General features: G+C 42.8%; 1 protein-coding gene across 2 annotated transcripts in view; it reads right to left on the reverse strand.

Moving 5' to 3' along the window:
- Nucleotides 1-5528: 5528 nt before the first annotated feature.
- Nucleotides 5529-19740, reverse strand: part of LOC121151415 (cytochrome P450 3A6-like) — a 33565-nt gene continuing 19353 nt past the window's right edge. For both annotated transcript variants that reach the window (XM_040972744.1, XM_040972745.1), the window contains 6 exons: nt 15776-15903; nt 15457-15523; nt 13989-14149; nt 12354-12580; nt 9658-9820; nt 5529-5689 (listed from right to left, as the gene is read on the reverse strand). In XM_040972744.1, the coding sequence (XP_040828678.1) occupies nt 5594-5689; nt 9658-9820; nt 12354-12580; nt 13989-14149; nt 15457-15523; nt 15776-15903 (842 nt within the window). In that variant the 3' untranslated portion in view covers nt 5529-5593. The remainder of the gene's footprint in view (nt 5690-9657; nt 9821-12353; nt 12581-13988; nt 14150-15456; nt 15524-15775; nt 15904-19740) is intronic.

A 19740-nucleotide genomic window follows, 5' to 3' on the forward strand; every position in this document is an offset into this window, starting at 1 on the left:
TGAAGCAGCCAGCAGATGGAAGATCTCTTGCTCCATGTCTCTCTCTACCTTTGCCTTTCAGTTCTTCAAGAGACATCTTGTAGAAAAAGACCCCCTCCACTCTGGAGCAGGTGTTTAGGCTGCTGCTTGAGACACCTGCATCACTCCATCAGCATTCCTGGCTGTGGCTCCTGAAGCCAGCCGGCTTCCCACCAACAGAGCCTGGGAGGCTCAAGGAACTGGTTTCCTGCTGTTCTTGGGCAAGACCTCCGTTGCGTTCCTGGCTCATGGATTTTGCCCCAGGCCAGCCCCAGTCATTGCAGCTCCATGTGAAATGAACCAGCAAATGGGAGCTCCCTTGATCTTTAATACATCCTCTTTGAGAAGGCCACTGATATAATTTCCAGGTCTCCTATTTTCCCTGTAGCACCAACTTTCAAGAAACATTTTGAAAATTCAATTCAATTCCCATGTGAACGAAAATGCCTGATTCCCATTAATCTTCAGGACCTACCAGTCCCCCTGAATCATGACACACACTGGACTAAAGAACTAGGCAAGTGAAAGACCACCCCTTTGCAGAAGGCCTTGCTCACTGGGTAGACCCTTCCTGGGAATGACCCCAAAGAGGCGAGGCATGTCAAAAATGAAAGAGGTGGGGTCTGGGGCCATAGGCTGCTGGCCCAATCCTCACCTTGTATGCCCACCTCAGGATCTTGGGATCCCTTAGAGCCAGAGCTCTGCTTCAAGTGCTTGCTGCTGCCCATCCCATGCAGCTCCCTGCTTGTGGCCGGGGAAAGCAGTCTAACATAGTCCAGGCTCTTGGGACCCTGCACCCACATGGGGCCCTAGGAAGAATCCCCTGGCTCCTGGCTTCAGATTGAGTCAACTTAGGACATTGGGGTATTGAACCAACAGACACGATCCATTCTAAATCTCCTTCTCTCTTTTCCTTCTCTGTGAATCTGCCCTTCAAAATCATAAGGAAATTCATTTTAAAAGGAGGAGGAGAGCAACAGGAGAGCAGGGGGAGTGGGAGCAGGAGGAAGTGGAAGAGATGGAAAAGGGGATTAATAATAAACATAAAAAGAAGAAGAGACGAAGAAGATGATGGAGGCACCAGTTTGCAGAGCTAACGGAAGAGCTTGAGGGAGTCCATGAGATGGGAAGTAAGGGAGGTGAGCACTGGAGGATGATTCCCATTGGCCGCTGTGTCTCCCCAGAGCCCTTCCCAAACCAGGCACTCATAAGTGCCAGAATCCTGTTGGAGGTCACGGCCATAAGGGCACCTGCCCCATCAGGGACACCACTGTGTGCCCCCTCGGGTATAAAAGTGATCGCACTATCCCTGCCCTCCGTCCCCCATGCCACACCTCCTCACCCCTGACTCACACACAGACATGTTGAAGGGGACCGACCATGGACCAGAAAGCAGCTCCACACAGCAGGGATGCGAAGCGGCTTGCCTCGTTGCCCGGCAACCAGGGCGTGGCGCGCCTCCATCTCCTGGGAGACGCCCTTAGTGACGTGACACATGCGCACTCACAGGCACACGGGGCCGGCCACAGCCCCAGCTGCCTCCTCCTGTGGCCTTGGATCCCTGGTGCTGGTCAGAGCCGCGGGCAGAGCTGGCCAGGGAATCAGGGAATCAGGGACCCCGACTCTGCCCCGCCTAGTTATCCTGGAGCTGCTTATATGTGGGACACTTCCAGGTAAGGCCTTTGTGTGCCAAGGACAGCCTCTCAGAAGCATTAGCTCTCTTTAGCCAGAGTTTCAATAGCAGAGATGAATGACTTGCCCAAGATCACGCTGCAAATGTGTAACCGAGAACAATCAATGCCTACAATGGTGTCTGAGTCTTGCTAAATGGCTCTTTCTCCAATGTCAGGTAGTGAAGTTACAGTCTTTTCAACATTCCTCTTTCATTAGCAGAGATATGTACTCAGTAACCAATACAAAACTGATGGTCCTGACAATAATAGAACTATGTCATACGGACCAAATCAGTACAGATGATTTTCTTTAATTAATTTTGTATGGAGGGAAGAGGTCAGTCAGTAAGGATCTCACAGTGGTATGAGATTTTATAGAGTATGGGGGGATGAATAAGAATTTAGCAGAATCCGGACAGAGTATTCATAGAAAGGAAAATGGAGAAATCATGGACATACTGAATTTGTAGACTCCGTAGTCATTTAAAAAAAAATGAATTGATCCAGTTGAAATTGAGAAATAAAAATAGATAAAGCTGAAGAAGTGGGCAGGGCTAAATTATGGATGATCTTGAAGTTGTGCTAAACAACACGCACTTTCCTCTAGAAACTGGAGTGTCTCAAACGTTATGCACAGATGTCTCAGTAACCTGACTTTTTTAAAAAAAGATTTATTTATTTTCATTGGAAAGGCAGATATAGAGAGGAGGAGAGACATGAAGATCTTTTGTCCGATGGTTCACTCCCCAAGCAGCCACATTGGCTGGAGCTGAGCTAATTTGAAGCCAGGAGCCAGGATCTTCTTTCCGGGTCTCCCAAGCAGGTGCAGGATCCCAGAGCTTTGGGCCATCCTTGACTGCTTTCCCGGGCCACAAGCATGGAGCTGGATGGGAAGCAGAGCTGCCAGGATTAGAACAGGCACCCATATAGAATCCTGGCACATGCAATGTGAGGGCTTAAACAACTACAATATCATGCTAGGCCCCTTCCACTTAAAAAATTATTTATATTTATTAAAAAGTCAGATATATACAGATAGGAGGAGAGGCAGAGAGGAAGATCTTCCATCCAATGATTCACTCCCCAAAGTTGCTACAATGGCCACAGCTCAGCCAATCCAAAGCCAGGATCCAGGAGATTCTTCCAGGTCTCCCACACGGGTGCAGGGTCCCAAGGCTTTGGGCCGTCCTTGATTGTCCTCCCAGGCCACAAGCAGGGAACTGAATGGAAAGTGGGGCTGCCATCATTAGAACCGACACCCATATAGGATCCCGGCACATGCAAAGTGAATACTTTGGCTGCTAGGTTACCACACCAGGCTCACAATAAACATTTCTCAGGACACCAACATCTCATATCAAAGTAATGGGTGAAAAATCTCCCCAATTCCAGCCTCATCCCAGTATGGATCAGGGTGGCATCAAGCAATGCTTATGTACCTCAGCTCTTGACCCATCCAGCTCCCTGCTTGTGGCCTGGGAAAGCAGTTGAGTACAGCCCAAAGCTTTGGGACCCTTGTACCCCTATGGGAGACCCTGAAGAAGCTCCAGGCTCCTGGCTTTGGTTTAGCTCAGCTCCAGGAATTTCAGCTGCTTGGGGAATGAATCATTGGACGGAAGATTTTTCTCTTTGTTTTTCCTTCTGTTTGTATATCTGACTTTCAAATAACAATAAATGTTTAAAAAGTTAAATTTACTTTTTTGCAAACAAATATGAGATTCACTCATAAGATTTTCTTTTTTTTCTTGATGGTCAATAAGTTTGTTAATAAACCTGTCTACAGAACACTTGTCTGAAAGGATCTCTTGTGTTGTATATCCAATCCATTATTCCCGTACAAGTGATATCTCAATCAGTTGTTTTCATACAAATGACATCCAAACTATTGTCATCCTACAAACCCCCCTTCTCTATTTTGTAAATTAAGCTTGAATGTGGGTTTTTCATAATACACTTTTTCATGAACCTTTGAAGATCCCTGTTTGCATAGATTTCAATTTCTTGCATTAAAAATATCTTCATTTCATTTTCCACAAGCTTTAAAATATCACCTATTTATCATAAGATAAAGAGAAACAAGACTTGCATCCACTGAGTCACAACCCCAATGACTTCAATGGTCAGCCCTGGGCCAGGCCAAAACTAGTAGCCTGAACCCCATCTGGTTATCCTACACAGTGCAGGGAGACAAGGACTTGGACCATCTTCTGCTGCTTTCCCAGGCACATTAGCAGGGAGCTAGATGGACGTGAAGTAGCAGGGATCCTAACCAGTGTCAGCATTGCAGGCCTTGGCTTATCCACTGTGCCACAATGTCAGAAACTCCATGAATTTTTTGAAATATGTTTGTATCATGATTGGCTCCAGTCACCAGGACTCGGGTGCTGCCAGCCCCCTAAATTGTAGGAGGAAAGAAATACCAGAAAATTATTTATTTCATGGCCTAGAATTCTAGTTTATTTCATACCTTCTAATGGGCTCATTAAGTCTGTTTGAGTATGATTTTGGAATATGACATCTAGAGAATGGGTCAACTGACTACATTAAGAGCCTTTACCACCTTAGCCTCCATCATACTGAAAGCAAGCATGCTGAGAAAAAGCTAGGGAAGGTGAAAGGGCTAGCTTAGTTATAAAAACGTTTGCAGCTTGCAGTGGTTGATTTCTTTCTGTTACAGAGAGAAGTGGACTCCTTCACATCCTGAAGCACAGGTCACTTTGCTCCTAGCATGGGTGTGGCTGCTTGCGGAACTGTGAAGCTTCAAACTGGCATCATCCCACTTCTGTCTGATCTGGTATGTTTCAATATCTGTTAGGCTTCACTCCAAGAATCTTCTCTTTCCCTGTTGCTCAGGAATTTTTCAGCTTGAGCTTTTGGACCCAACATAAAGCCTCTGGTGAGTTTGATAATTCCAACAATTTAAAATATGCCATCAAATAGACACATGGTGGGATTACTACCAGGCTGGGCATTGCAGTTCTGTTGGTGTAGGTCTCTTGTTGCTCTAGGTCTCCAGCTGTAAAGGAACAGAGTCCTGGAGGGCCACTCACTTCTGCCGCAGAGACCGAGAAGCAGAAGACATGGTGCACAGGCCTGAGAGCCACACGTACTTGGACTTAAATCCTGGCTCTCAGTCTCCCTTGTTGATTTGGCAGCTCCTCTTCTGTTTCTTCACCTGACAAATGGCATCAATAACACTTGCCTGGTGATTGTCCTAAGAGTTAATTGCTGTGACAAAGCTGATTAAGCTGCTACTTGTGACTCATATTGAAGTGTTGGTTAATATCCTGGTGGCTCCACTTCTGCTCTGCTCCCCACTAATGCTCCTGGAGGATGGTCCAAGTACCTGGGCGCCTCCCACACACATATGGAAGACCTGGGTGAATCTCCTGGCTCATCATGAATCAGACCTGGAAGTTGGGGACTTGTAGGGATATTGGGGCCTCCTACTCCCTCTTATGGTGACAGTAGATGAAGATTCTCCTCTCCATTTCAAATAAATAAATTTCCAAAGGAAAACAGAAAAAAAGTGCTGGCATATGATAAGTTGGCATATGATAAGTATATGATTGGTATTGGTTTCCTTTCCATTCTCTGAGGAGTACTAGTTCAAGTATGTGATATCTATGTGTGACAAAACAAGCATGTACGGTGCTCAACAACAAGAACCAGAGAGTTTGAATCTACACATCTGGCAACTATTTAGTCAGCTCCTCTCTATTACACAAAAGAGAGTACTCTGCACACACAGATGGCTCAGTGTGCCCATTCCCTGGAATGCTTCTTTCTGTGCCACAGGTTGGTTACAACATTATTCCTAACCATTATCATCAAAATGCATTGAGGTCTCTGGTGTTTTGCGTACATCTTCCTTGAAGAGCAAAGACAAAGTCCACAGATAATCAAGCTTGATGTACAGTCCAATTTCTTGACACAACCTTTAGAATAATGGGCTTCTCAGGCTTGAGGAATCCTTGGGTGGTTAATTTCAGGGGAATCTGCAACAATAAAGTAAACATACAGAGAAGCAGAAAATTAAGCACAACCAATAACAGAAGCAAAACAGAAAACTTACAAGAATAACAATACTGAAAAATGCTAACATGATTCCTGACCATGTGGTTTACACATTTAGAAAAATCTCATGAAGTTAATTTTTCTATGTTGAAACATAAATTGCTCTTGAGTGGGCAACACATTTTAAGTGTATAAATGGATCTGGCCTTATGGGAAAAAAAATTCCAACTTTGTGATGCAAAAGAAAGCACGTGCTTGTTTGTTTCTAGCATCCCCTCTTGTGTTCCAACTGTACTGTTAATGGCAATTAGGAAAACCTGGTAGTTCTGAAGAGCTTTCATGAATCCTCTTCACGTCATTCTCAGGGATCCATTCATTTAGTATGGGGCAGCAGGCAATAGTTCTCATCTCACTAAGGGGATGAGAGTTGCAGCAACTGCTCACAATATGAGCAAGAGCAGCATGAAGATGACTGGAAGCCTGCCAAGCAGGAGGCATCCCATAGCACGTGTGGCAGAGACCTGCTTTCCCCAAGTGATGACTCCATTTCTTCACACACTTATAAATTACACACTGAATTTCAGTTGGTGACCAATTCTACTCTCCTAGGTTCCTCTGTAAAAACCATAGTGAAATCAGGGACATTGATGTATGTCCTGATTTAGATTGATATCAACATAATGAAACCAGGAGAGTCCCTCGCTGCATTTCTCTCTCTGATCAGACACATGAGGCCACAGAAAGAGAAAAATTATCAGAATGCGTTAAAGGGATAACCCATAACTCTGCACATGGCACAGAAATTGGAAGAGGAAAGGGACGATTATTGGGGAGTGGATAGTGGGGCAGTTCTTCAGTCCAGAAATACAAGTAGTCAAGAGTGTTGCCATAAAATTCTCTTCTTCACAACTCACAGGGCAACATCCCTGAGGCTGATAGTGGGAATGACTGAAACTCAGAAAGTTCCCTCCAGAATCCAGCTAGTCACTCTGAGCAGTGACCTCTAGGGATTTGATCTGAAACATTGAATTTACCACATTGTTTCTGAAATGTATTGAGCACTCTAGGAAGAAATGATTTGATTAGCACACATTATTGATACAGAATAATGGGCCACACTCCGATGTCTCAATACGTCTACCAGCATGTATTGATCAAGTCAGATTAATTAGCACAGACATTGTACATCACTGCTTTTACACTTGGGGCCTTTAAGTTCTTCTAGCTCTTTATTAAAAAAGAAAACAAAAACCTGTTAGTATGAACTGCAGTCACCCAGCAGAATGTGATGTGGAGCATTCGCAATTATACCTTCCATTTAGCCATGTTGGGACCTGTTGTCCAATCTTGAAAACACTACCTCTCTTCAATATTCTCCACAACTGCACAGCAATTCTCATAGGCTTTCTTCAAAATAGCCATCATAACTCGCAGGAGGTTACTTTTCATTGTCATTTTGACTTGCATTACCTGGTGACTTGAAATATTGACAATTTACTCATATTCTTTATTCTATTTGGAAATTCTGTGGAGAACTGTCATTAATTTCTCAGTTTTTGATCAAGGTGTTTGGGGTTTGCTGTTGAGTTCCTTATATGATCTGGAAAATGATGAACAGTGTTTAAATATCCTCTCCCTGTAATATACCTTAAGAATCAATGTGGAATTCCTGAAGAGGCATCCCACAGTGTGCTCATGTGGATGTAAAATGTCAGCCATTGGTTCTCACTGGTTCAGTACCATAGATTGCCATTTAAATAGCAAGAATGTATCAGAAGAAAGTTTTTAAAAGAGATTGGCATACTTAGGGGATATTTATTCTAGTAAATACACACAATAAAAAATAAAAATGTCACCATGAGGACGACCTCATTTAATCAAATATTTTTATTAGTATTATTGAGAAACTACTAAGAATGTTATATTGTGTGATCCAGCTAAACAAGGGATGAGAGGACTAAAAGGAGATGGAGAGAGAAGATTAAGAATAACCAGAGAGTTTGAATCTACACATCTGGCACTGATTTAGTCAGCTCCTCTCTATTACACAAAAGAGAGTACTCTGCACACACAGATGGCTCAGTGTGCCCATTCCCTGGAATGCTTCTTTCTGTGCCACAGGTTGGTTACAACATTATTCCTAACCATTATCATCAAAATGCATTGAGGTCTCTGGTGTTTTGCGTACATCTTCCATGAAGAGCAAAGACAAAGTCCACAGATAATCAAGCTTGATGTACAGTCCAATTTCTTGACACAACCTTTAGAATAATGGGCTTCTCAGGCTTGAGGAGACCATGTGCAGTTAATTTTGGGGGAATCTGCAACAATGAAGTAAACATACAGAGAAGCAGAAAATTAAGCACAATCAATAACAGAAGCAAAACAGAAAACCTACAAGAATAACAATAATGAAAAATGCTAACATGATTCCTGACCATATGGTTTACACATTTAGAAAAGTCTCATGAAGTTAATTTTTCTATGTTGAAACGAAAATTACTTTGAGTGGATAACATATTTCAAGTGCATAAATAATTCTGAACTTATGGGAAAAAATCAATTGCATTTAGTAGTGATGCGAAAGAAAATATGTGCTTTTTTTCTAACATTCCCTCTTGTTTTCCAACTGTAGTGTGAATTGTAAATGCAGGAATTCTGAAGTTGTGAACAGCTTTCATGAATCCTCTTCACGTCATTCTCAGGGATCCATTCATTTAGTGTGGGGAAGCAGGCAATAGTTCTCATCTCACTAAGGGGATGAGAGTTGCAGCAACTGCTCACAATATGAGCAAGAGCAGCATGAAGATGACTGGAAGCCTGCCAAGCAGGAGGCATCCCATAGCACGTGTGTCAGAGACCTGCTTTCCCCAAGTGATGACTCCTTTTCTTCACACACTTACAAATTTGCAAAAACTACTCTGAATGTTCCTAATATTGTGGTTTCCAATTCCACTCTCCTAGGTTCCTTTGCAGAAAACATACTGAAGTCAAGGAGATGAATATTAAATGCAACTTAAACTCTAGACATAAGTTTCCTAGGGCCTTCCCTGGTAGGAATCAATGTGCCCATAGTCTGTAATGACACTCTGCCACAGCTCATCACAGGACCAAATCCAGAGAAAGATGGAAAAAGATGAACACTGGACTGTTCCTGACAACCACTGGAACTGGGATTTTCAGCAGCCATTCCACACAATCACATGGCAGTTCAAGCCTCTGTTACTGCATTTTCATGGTATTAACAGTTTGCATTTGAAGATAGAATCAAGAGGGCTATAAACTGAAACATCCTGGGAGAGGAATTAAAAACACTAAAACTAAAGTAATCATAAAAATGAAAATATTCACCTGAGGGTTACAAATGTATGTACTTCAGAACATCAAAATGTAACAATTATTTTGCCTTCTAAGCCATAGGCAAAGTCACAGATTAGTTCTCATCTATCTTGATCATCACATTGGAGTTCTGAAACAAACCAGACACATGTGATGCTGATGATCAGATAGAATGAGCTATTGATTCTCACTGATTCCGTTCTATAACTTCTCACATTAATGGACATGAAGGCAAAGGATCATTGTTTACTATGAACACAGCAAGCGATCATATTTAAATTTGAAATTCCATTTATTCACAACCATTGGAGAAATACACTGAGATCTCTTGATAATATTGTTTCAAATAAATTTCAAATCAAAGTCAAATCATTCTATAAGCATGTTTTTTGCATGCTGTCCCTGGGATGAGCGCCCTAAAACACATTATTGAAGATTTATTCAAGGACACAAGTGACACTCAAGACTATAGATTTGAGGAAGCATTCAGAGATGTAGGAATAACAGAACCAAACCTCATGATGTAATGACAAAATATTCTACTCAAACACAACAGTTTTTTTTTTTTAAGTGGCCAGAAAAGCATTTTCACTACATGAAGTACACTAACCTGAGTTTCCTCACAAGGCTTGAAGGAGAAGTTCTGCATTAATCTGATGAGAGCAAGTTTTAAATTTATGAGAGCAAACCTCCTGCCAATACAATTTCGAGGACCAGCTCCAAAGGGAAGGTATGCGTAAGGATGGATTTTGTCCTTGTTTTTCTTATTGAACCTGATTCCACAACAGAAATGAGCACACGTTAGTGATGCTTAGAACCACAAGAATCACTTAGTTGCAGTTATCAATTGGACCTGTGAAATAATTATGGCTTGGCCATTCAAATGTTAGTGTTATTGAGCTTTAAGTGTTCTAAATTGGAGAGCTGTTCCATTTAGCAATTGCCCTCACCACACAGGATGTTTCTGTCTTGTTGGTGAGATAATGTGAGTGTTGTTTAAAAAGATACTTACCTTTGCACCTTAAAATTACATGAAAGGTGGTGATGAGTTCACATTTTGGAACACATATGGGAAATGAGGATGGTGGAAGGGAAAGCAGGTTCCTGCTTCAACTGACAACCATGTGGACATACGTTAACTAAGGAAGAAGATGATGTCTCCTAGTATCTAAACAAAACTTCCCCCCATTTTCTCTCTTCTCCAACCTCCTTCCCACCTCTCTTCCTCCTCATTCTCTTTCACCTTTCTTTCACTTCACTCCTTATCCACATACATATTCTCTTTCCAATCTCTATCAAATATTCTGACATTACTCCCCACCGGCATACTCCTTCCCTCTTGCCACAATTGTTTGAGATACTGACATGACATCAGGTGCTATCACACTTTAATAACATCAGTGATATGTATTTCTGCAATCAGGCCATAAATTATTAGAATATAAAGCGATTTTTGTTCATACAATTACTGAATAATTGATGGTATTGAGAAGATCATGTTTATAGTGGGAAAATTACCATGGAATATTGTTGTTTGATATTAAAATAAAGTTACAGTTTTGTGCAATATTCTTAAGATTCTATAATGATTTCTTTAAAAGATTAATCTCTCATTTTTATTGGGAAGTCAGATAAACATATAGGAAGAGTGACAGAGAGGAAAATCCCCATCTGCTCTTTCACTCCCAAAGTGGCCACATTGGCTGTAGCTGAGCCAATTCAAAGACAGGAACCAGAAGGCTCCTCTAAGTCTTCCACACGAGTGCAGGTTCACAATGCTCTGGTCCATCCCTGATTGCTTCCCAAGACACAAGCAAGGAGCCAGATAGGAAACAGGGCTTCCAGTCACTAACCAGCACTCACAGGAAATCCTGGTGCGTACAAGGCACAGACTTCAGCTGCTATGCCAACACACTGTGGCACTATTTGTTGTTTTGCTCACAATATCGTATCAACAGAGGAGGGCAGTAAATATTTTAGTCGCAATAGCATATCATCAGAGCAATGTAGTGTACAAGAGAGCTGACATATGTTGTATTTGTACAAGTATTAGTCCCATGCAGATGCAGAATAAATGCCCCCATAGACTTGTGTTTCTCTATTACATATGAGAATATTTTAAACATTCTCCAGCTTCAACATTGATAACATGCAATGTTCTCATTGTTTGGCCCAAGCACTGACACTTAAAGGTTGATGACTAAAGTAATCGAAGAGAACCCTACGGACTTATCACCTAGCATGAATGAAGCTACAGAAAGTAGAAGTCCTGACCTCAGGACACAAAGAATTCATGGCTTTGAAAACAAAGGGTTATATGAACATTAATTTACTTGACTCATAATTACCACATGAGCACTCTGTGCCAACAGTAGGGTCAACATGCCAACAACAAAATTTCTGTCAACAGAAAGTCCATGTGTAGGCAATAAAAATGTCTGCTTCCCAAGACTTTGGACTTACAAATTTCTTCATTTTTCCTTACCAAGACAACAATGGTAGCTGATCAACCATTTCCAAAGTGTGCAATGTCCAAAAGCATGACCTATATTACTGCTTCCAAGCATAGCAAACAGCTTTGAGAGACAGTGATTTCACACTGAAAGAAGGATTCACCCATTACTAACTAAGTGTGTGGGCTGCCTGAAGATAGAAAAAAGACAGCAACTAGAACCAGGTCCAGTGCACACAGACCTGACTGACTCTTCTGTCCATCCTCGATGAGGACTTCTCACTAGCACAGCCTGTGCTTTTACAATTGCTTTATAGGGAGAGGGCACTGGATCGAAAGTGGAAAACTTGTCTATAAGTACAGTGACATTTCACAGCCAAAGTAATTAACATAAGAAAACTGGAAAGAATTTTTAAAAGCCTGTACATCTTAAATAAATTATAGCTAACAAATTATAGCTAAATAAAAATATTACCAAAGCTATATGAATATTTATATGTGTATACTTTCTATGTATATCAGTAGAAGACAACATCCAGGATCCACAGTAATACACAATCCACACACTCAAGTCCCTAATAAAAGATTACATAGCATTTTATGAGCCTCGGGTGTAATATAAGCTCACGAGATACAATAACCATTTGGATTTAAGGATGACAGTAGTACCCTTTCTCCAGTTACCACTTTGGGTATTTTGAAAACAATCATTATTTTTTCCATAAGAAAAACTACTAAAAATAATGGATAGAAATGATTCTATTCCCATGAGTTCCTTGTCTTCAAACAGATTTACCACATACGCTTGAGCCAGAATGTTTCCACATAGGTTCCCCTTTCCAGGGATCCTGTACCTTTCAGGGCGGAATTCACAAGGCTCTGTCCAGTACTTCGGATTTCGGTGGAAGACATAGATCGGAATTCCCACAATTGTCCCTTTGGGAATGAATATCCCGTTTATTTCAATGTCCTTCTTGCATGTTCTTTCAATTCTGCTACCAATTGGGTATAATCTGAGTGTTTCATTCACCACCATGTCCAGATATTCCATCTGCATGACAGCATCGTATGTGGCAAGTGTCTGGGTAGAAAGAAACAGATTTTGACAAAATGAAATTTGAAATTAAAACAGTTGTGTCCTCCATCCTGTTCAATGAACAGTGCATTCACATGTGGAAAGTGGTTGCGCACAAGGAGATTTTGAGCACAAACTACTTACCAGGCCCAGAAAACATAAGCATGGCCTTACAACACTCATGCTGTCTCATGTGTATGAAAGAGATAAACATTGGGCCTGGCATGGTTGCCTAATGACTAACAAACTTGCCTTGCTTGTGCTGGGGTCCTCAATGGGTGCTGGATCTAAACAGGGCTACAGCACTGCCAGCAAGATGGAACATTAAAAGCAGAGTATCCCTTAATCTGCCTCAGAATTTTCTCCTCAAAATGCTTTTGAGAAACTGCTTTGACCCCATATAAATTATCTGAAAGGGCCAAGATTGGCATGTAGCAGGTGAAGCCACCACTTACAGTGACACCATCCCTCATGAGGGCCAGGAGGTATCTATTCCATTTTCATCTATCTCCCAGATAATGATCGGGAAATGGCAACATAGTGCATTGCAGGACTTTCGATCCCTGTCACCATTGAGGGAGACAAAAAGGATCTCTGAACCTGCTTTCATCCTGATATCACACTTGTCATTGTGGACATAAAGGGTGGCAAGAAAATGAAAGATCTCTCTGTCCCTCCTTTTCTTTTTTGCTTTCTCTGCATTTGTCTCTCAAAATAAATGAAGAAAGAAATAGTTTTTCTAATTGTCCTACTACGATGCCCATTACTTTTTATATACATGTTAATATGAGAATAAATTCAGGTCAAGTGAGTTTCTACAGAGAAAGCAAACCACTTTCACTCCACATATTATTTCTAGAATAGTCGCTCGTGTGTAGCTTAAGGCTATGTTTATCTGGCCATCAAGAAGCCATGCCACGCTAGATTCCAGGGTTCTACACCATCAAGAACAGACACCCTGAATCATCTCTTGCCTTCTTTAACACTGGTGGTGTGAATGGAGGATGAGTGTGCCAGGAAGCAGAGCACAGCCTGCCTCCCCATGCCAGTTCTGGACAGCCCAGGCCAGCCTCACTCACCCAGCAGCACAACCAGACAAAGTTCTGCCAATGGAAGCAGAGCTAATGACCACAGATTTGAGTAACAAAGACTCCTTCTAGCTGCCAGTATGCATTCTTGTAACTGATACGCAGGACAAACACAGATTTACAAAATTGTTATAGTGCTGTGAGTAGCACCTTCAGCCCTTTTTCAAAATGAGTTTTTCTCTTTAGATCATTCCTTTACTTGTAAATGAAGTGTCTTCACTGCATACTTTGCAAGCAGTCCCCTGAACAGTGCTCTGGATGCATTCTATCAAGACACTAATCCTGTCCTACAGTGCACCCATCCCAAGTACCACTCATTCACTCACCTTATTGGAAAAAGCTGTATCAATCTCCTGCTGCAGTTTCTGCTGAACATCAGGGTGAGTGGCCAATAAATACGTGATGAAACAAAGAATACTGGTAGTGGACTCATAGCCACCAAAAAGAAAGGTAATTGACTGGGCTACCAATTCTGTATCAGTCAGAGCTAACAAGAGAAGAAAAGCATTTTAAGCAGAGTAGGTCACTGTGAATCACCCTATAGTAGATGAAAAATTCCATATATGAACAGATGTTATTGTACATCAAGTTAAACTACTGCCTACAAAACCAGCATTGGATTTGACTGCTGGATTCACGGCCAGGTTCCTGATTCCAATTCAGCATTCTGGTACAGATTCTGGAAAGGAAAAATATATGGCTCCACTACTTGTGCCCCTGAACAGGCACAGGAGATTTCAACAGATTTGCAGGTTCATGGATTATCCCTGCCCAGCCTCAACCATGGCAGCCATGTGTGGAATCAAGCAGTGATGGAGGAATGCTCACTCTCTGGTTCCCACTTTCTTATTTTCATAAATAAATACTTGAACAAAAAGTTTACAAAAGTTTAAAAATTCTTGTAGGAAAATAAAACCTGTGTAAGTACCCAACAGATTGGCTCAATTGGCAATTGCTTCACCTCCCATTGCCAACATCACATATGGGTGCCAGTACTTATCCCAGCTCTTCTACTTCCCATCCAGCTCCCTGCTTACAGCCTGGGAAAGCAACAGAGTAGGATCAAACGTAAGGGTTATGCAGTGGCATGGGAGAGTGTGAAAAAGCACCTGACTCTCAGTTTAGGATCGACTAAACTCTTGCCATTGGGGCCCTTAGAGAGTGAATCATTGGTTCAAGTCCTTTCTGTCTTTCCTTTACTCTGTAAATCTGATTGGCATTTCTAATAGAAATTTTAAAAACGAAAAAAATGAAGAAGAAATTCAATGTAAAGAAATGAATGTTATTCACACAATACCATAAAAAAAAATGGCTTGAGTTCACTTTATCCAGCCTATCCAATGCACTGCTATCCTCTCTTTATTACACCATCCTCATCACCAATTCAGCTAGGTGATGTCAGGAGAAAGCTTCTCTGTCACACATGCACACTGCAACCAGTACATCATTTGGATAATATGGAGTAGCAATGTCCTTAGGGAAAATACATTGAATTCTATTAAAATATTTGAAAACACCGAGTGTAAAATAATAAGACTTTACTGTATAAAAACTAAAGGATGTTTCAGCTACATATATGTGAGTTAAATTAACGGGACAAGAATGAGTTACAGATAGAATTGTGACATTTAGAATGTTGTTCAAAGATGAACTGCACCTAGGAGCTCACAAAAAACTCAGATTTCCTGCAACAATTACACAGGACAACATGGAAATTCTTCAGAATTCTGAAAAAAGATCTACCATCTGACACAGCCATTTCTCCCTCTGAGCTTCCCAGGCATTCTTGGTTACCTTTGTGGGAATCAACTTCCTTGGAATTCTGGGAGTTAATCATGAGTTGCAGAAAATCCACTCGGTGCTGAAAGAGAGGTCAAAGACAAGATAACCCTAGGTCAGAAGTCCATCAGGAGCTCAGCACTGTCCATCAGGGGAAGGGTAATATTAGGCTGGCCCATGACTGCTCTCTGAGGAGACCCCACTCAAGTCTAGAGGTGTGTCAGGAGTGGCCTGAGTCATCATCTTAATACTATATCTCAAAATGATCACATAGTTGAAACCCCAAAACCTGGGGAAAAAAAGAACATCTTCATGCAAGTGGCATCAGATTTACCTTTTTCTTATCTTTGAGACGCTCTTCTTTAATCTTTTCAACAAAGGTTTTCAAAAAATCTGTAGCATCTCTGGGGTATCTACTGATATTCAATGCTTCATATACTGGGGTAAGGAAAGGAAAGAGTGCTACAGGAAAAAGAAAAAAAAGAAATGATAATGAAAAGCAAAATTTACGTAGCACAATTACAATCTCTGAATCAGGACAGTAAAAGTTGTCAGGGTTCTCAACAAGGAAGCCTTTCCTCAGCATTTTCTTTACTCTTCAAGAACAAACACTGAGCAATTGCTAGAACAACCATTAATGACCTTTTCTCATTTTTCTGCAATGAGAGGGCCCTGGACTGAATCTCACTGGATAGAATGGCTCAAGTGACTGCAGATGAAGAATAGGGAACTGAACATTCCTTACAATGAACTGTAGACCCATGGTGACACAACTTAGAAAACAGAGAAAACAGCCTAAGAGAAATTTAATCAGAAGTGCAATGACCAAGAACAAAACAAGAGACACGCAGAATGAATATTATCATGTCTCCCCCACAAGAAAAAGTAAAAAGGTTTATCAATGGTGAAGTAAACTGAGGAATACATTGAGGAAATGGGGGATAAAGTATTTGAAAGCTGACATTCCTTTGCTGAGATGGTGAGGAAATGGGTAGGTGTCTGTATCAGCTCATGGGAGCCTGAGGATATGGGCTTGGTAGGGGGAGCAGGGCATATCACTTGTGGGGCACATGAGGGCCTTAGAGTTCACATCTAAGCAAGCAAGTAAACCTGGGGAATTCCTCACGTTCTTGGTGCCAGGTGAGGTGAGGAGAGGGGCAGGCAGAGCCACAGGGCAGCATGTTGCCCTGGTGTGCTGGTTGACCATGCCTGCAACACTTCAATAGGCATGAATTATGGGTGGGTAGAGGGATAAAGCAACATGTTAGCATATGTACCAGAAGCTTGGGACTCTGGTGGGCAGGTAGAGCTCTGGACCAGCACACCACTCACTAGGCTTGCAAAGGTTGAGCTTCAGAACACAGGCACTGATGGGCACAATGACTGTGGATTCATTAGGGAAAGGGGTAAATGGACATGAGGAAGGGAGGACCGCTGAGGGAGTTTGTTGCAGTAAGAAATGCTTCCTGAGGAACTCCCAGCAACAAGGCCACTGTACTTGAGAGCTGACCATATGGAGGGAAGAGGCTGCGTCTGGGTCTGACTGATGTACTACAAAATAGGAGACCTGAGTTGGGCTTGTTAGCATTAAACACTGCTGAACACCACAGGCCAGCCCACACAAAAGCTAGGGCTAGGGTCCTTTTTGGCAGGATTAGATCACAGTATCTGTCAGTGAGTGTCATCATAGGGGAAGGGTAATATTAGGCTGGCCCATGACACCAGCACAAAAGAGAAGCAGGTCAAGGGGTAGATTCTGTGGGCGATATGTGGGCCTACTCCTGTGGAATCACAAGTACTGCTGGTTAGCCTAAGATTTGGGAATAGTGCTGGGCTGAGCTAGGTGTGACCACAAAACTAGCCGACACTCATGGATAGTGGGGGTAGGAACAGGCACAGCAGGTTCTAGTTGCAGCACCTGTATATGCACCACAAAACAGGGTATGGGGCAGACCAGGCCAAAACATTAGCCAACACATGAAAAGACATAGGATGAAAGGGCAAGCTATGCCAGGTATGGATCTATACCACCTGGCATGTGTGAGCTCTAGGTCTGGGATTGGACAAGGTAAGGAACTTTGAAACCCACCCACACCCCAGTGGGCCATAGTTCTTGCTAGTGAGTACAAGTTTCAGGCCTGGATAATGGGCATGCTTCTCATGGTAGCTCCACCAGATGACAAGTGTGTGGGATGGTTTTGAAAGGCTGTGGAACAGGAAGGCCAAGCAAACCTTAACAAAATGACAAGTACAAAAACTATGCAGGAGTTTGGATCATGCAGGCTTGGCTATCATACCTACTAGTTTACATGAGGCAGAGATGGGAATAGCCTGAGCAAGGCCTGGATGCAGCACTGCCTTCAGGAGTTGGGAATAGGCCCAGCCAAGTCAGGCTAGGCTATAGCATCTGAAGGAAAAGCACAAGACAGGGGAGGGAGTATACCAACCTGGGCCAGAGCCACCAGTGGTAGGTACATCATCTGTGCCTGGGAACAAGCCTGGTTGTGGAGTTAAGGGGACACTCAGGCTGAGTAATGTCTTAACTGGTGAGTGCAAGGTTTGAGTGGGGGCTGTAATCTGGTCTGGACATGGCTGCAATGTACCTTGGCAAGGGTGTGGACTACATATAGTGTGTGACAGACTAGATTACAATCCAGAACCTACTGGTGCTCATGAGAACCAGGGTGGGTAAAGGACAGCCATGTGTGAGCCATGCCTGGGTGTGGACCAGGCTTTGATGGGCTAAGCACCCAACAATAAGAACCCACATGTGTGAGGTCAGGTCAGGAAAGGCCACTGTTCCTGTTAGGATAGGACATGTTTTAAGTCGAGTGGGCATGGACCCACCTGTATGTGAGAGACCTGGCACTCGGACAGTATCTGATGGAGGAGTTTTGAGAACTCCTTTGTTGCTACATGGTCCATGCAGTTAAGGGCAAGATTCAATGCAGGAAGCAGCCAAGACTAGACCAGTATATGGCTGAGGTCTGGGGCAACCCAGGATGGGCCACTTCATTTCACCCTCTGGCAAATCTGACCACATCAATGCAGTGTGGGTTGGACAAGTTGGACCACAATACCAACAATTTCACATTGAGGCTGGGACTGGAGGAGGCAAGCAAGGCTGAGCCATGGTAGAACACGGACTGGAAAATGCCGATGTGAGGGGTCCATGCTAGACTGGAAAACATTTAAAGCAATGAAGAAGAACAGCACATACTGATCAGAGAATCCAAACAGCAAGAAGAGATCAACTGACAGGTTTATTAGGATCTTTTTTATTTTTTATCTCTAAATTTACTTGTTTTTCTCTCTTGGTTTTCTTTGCTAATCTGGGTAAAACAGTGCTTTGAGGGCCTGGCGCGGTGGCGCAGTGGTTAAGGTCCTTGCCTTGCACGCCCGGGATCCCATATGGGCACTGGTTCTATCCCGGCAGCCCCACTCTCCTTCCAGCTCCCTGCCTGTGGCCCGGGAAAGCAGTCGAGGACAGCACAAAGCTTTGGGAACCTGCACCCACGTGGGAGACCCAGAAGAGGCTCCTGGCTTCGGATCGGAATAGTATCGGCCGTTGCGCACTTGGGGAGTGAATCATCGGACGGAAGATCTTCCTCTCTGTCTCTCATCTCTGTATATCCGCCTTTCCAATAAAAAAATAATGAAAATAAATCTTTTTAAAAAAAAAACAGTGCTTTGTTCAACTTGTTTAAGAAATAGTTTATTCCTGATTACCAGGACTGGGGGCAGACCTGGCTAGACAGGTGCTGATACCCACTGGCAAGAGTGTGGGGTGGAGGGTGAAGTGAGCTGAGATGAGTTAGGCTTCAATGGCCAATGATGTGTACAAGAGCTGAAGGGAAGATAAGCCAGACTGAACCAATCCATTGCACTTGCTGGCAGACACAGAATCTAGGGCTTGGGTCCAGCTCAGTGGAAGTTTTGGAGGTCACTCTGAGTGGACTGTAGTTCCCAATGGTGTATGTGAGGGCTATGTGGAGGACAGGGTTGAGGTGAGCCATAGCACCCATTCTTTTGTGTAAGAAATGGGGCTAGAGATAACAGAGCTGGTGGAATAGGGGTATGACACATTTAAATAGACAGAAATATTAGCCAGGGTCAAGCAGAGAGGGCACCTTGCAGGAAATAAGAGAGAACAGACTAACATCAGAGGGACATTTGCAGACTGATAGACACAGCAAAGCAGTGAATACAATGGTGTGGTGCTGCAGTGACTGAATACACCAGTAGCATTCAGCGAGTGGTGATTTGAACTGCACCAGGAGTCAGAAATCCACCAGGAAC

This window comes from Ochotona curzoniae, unplaced genomic scaffold (genome assembly GCF_017591425.1).
Source record: "Ochotona curzoniae isolate NIBS_2020 unplaced genomic scaffold, NIBS_Ocur_1.0 contig_2321, whole genome shotgun sequence".
In the NCBI taxonomy this organism is placed as follows: domain Eukaryota; kingdom Metazoa; phylum Chordata; class Mammalia; order Lagomorpha; family Ochotonidae; genus Ochotona; species Ochotona curzoniae.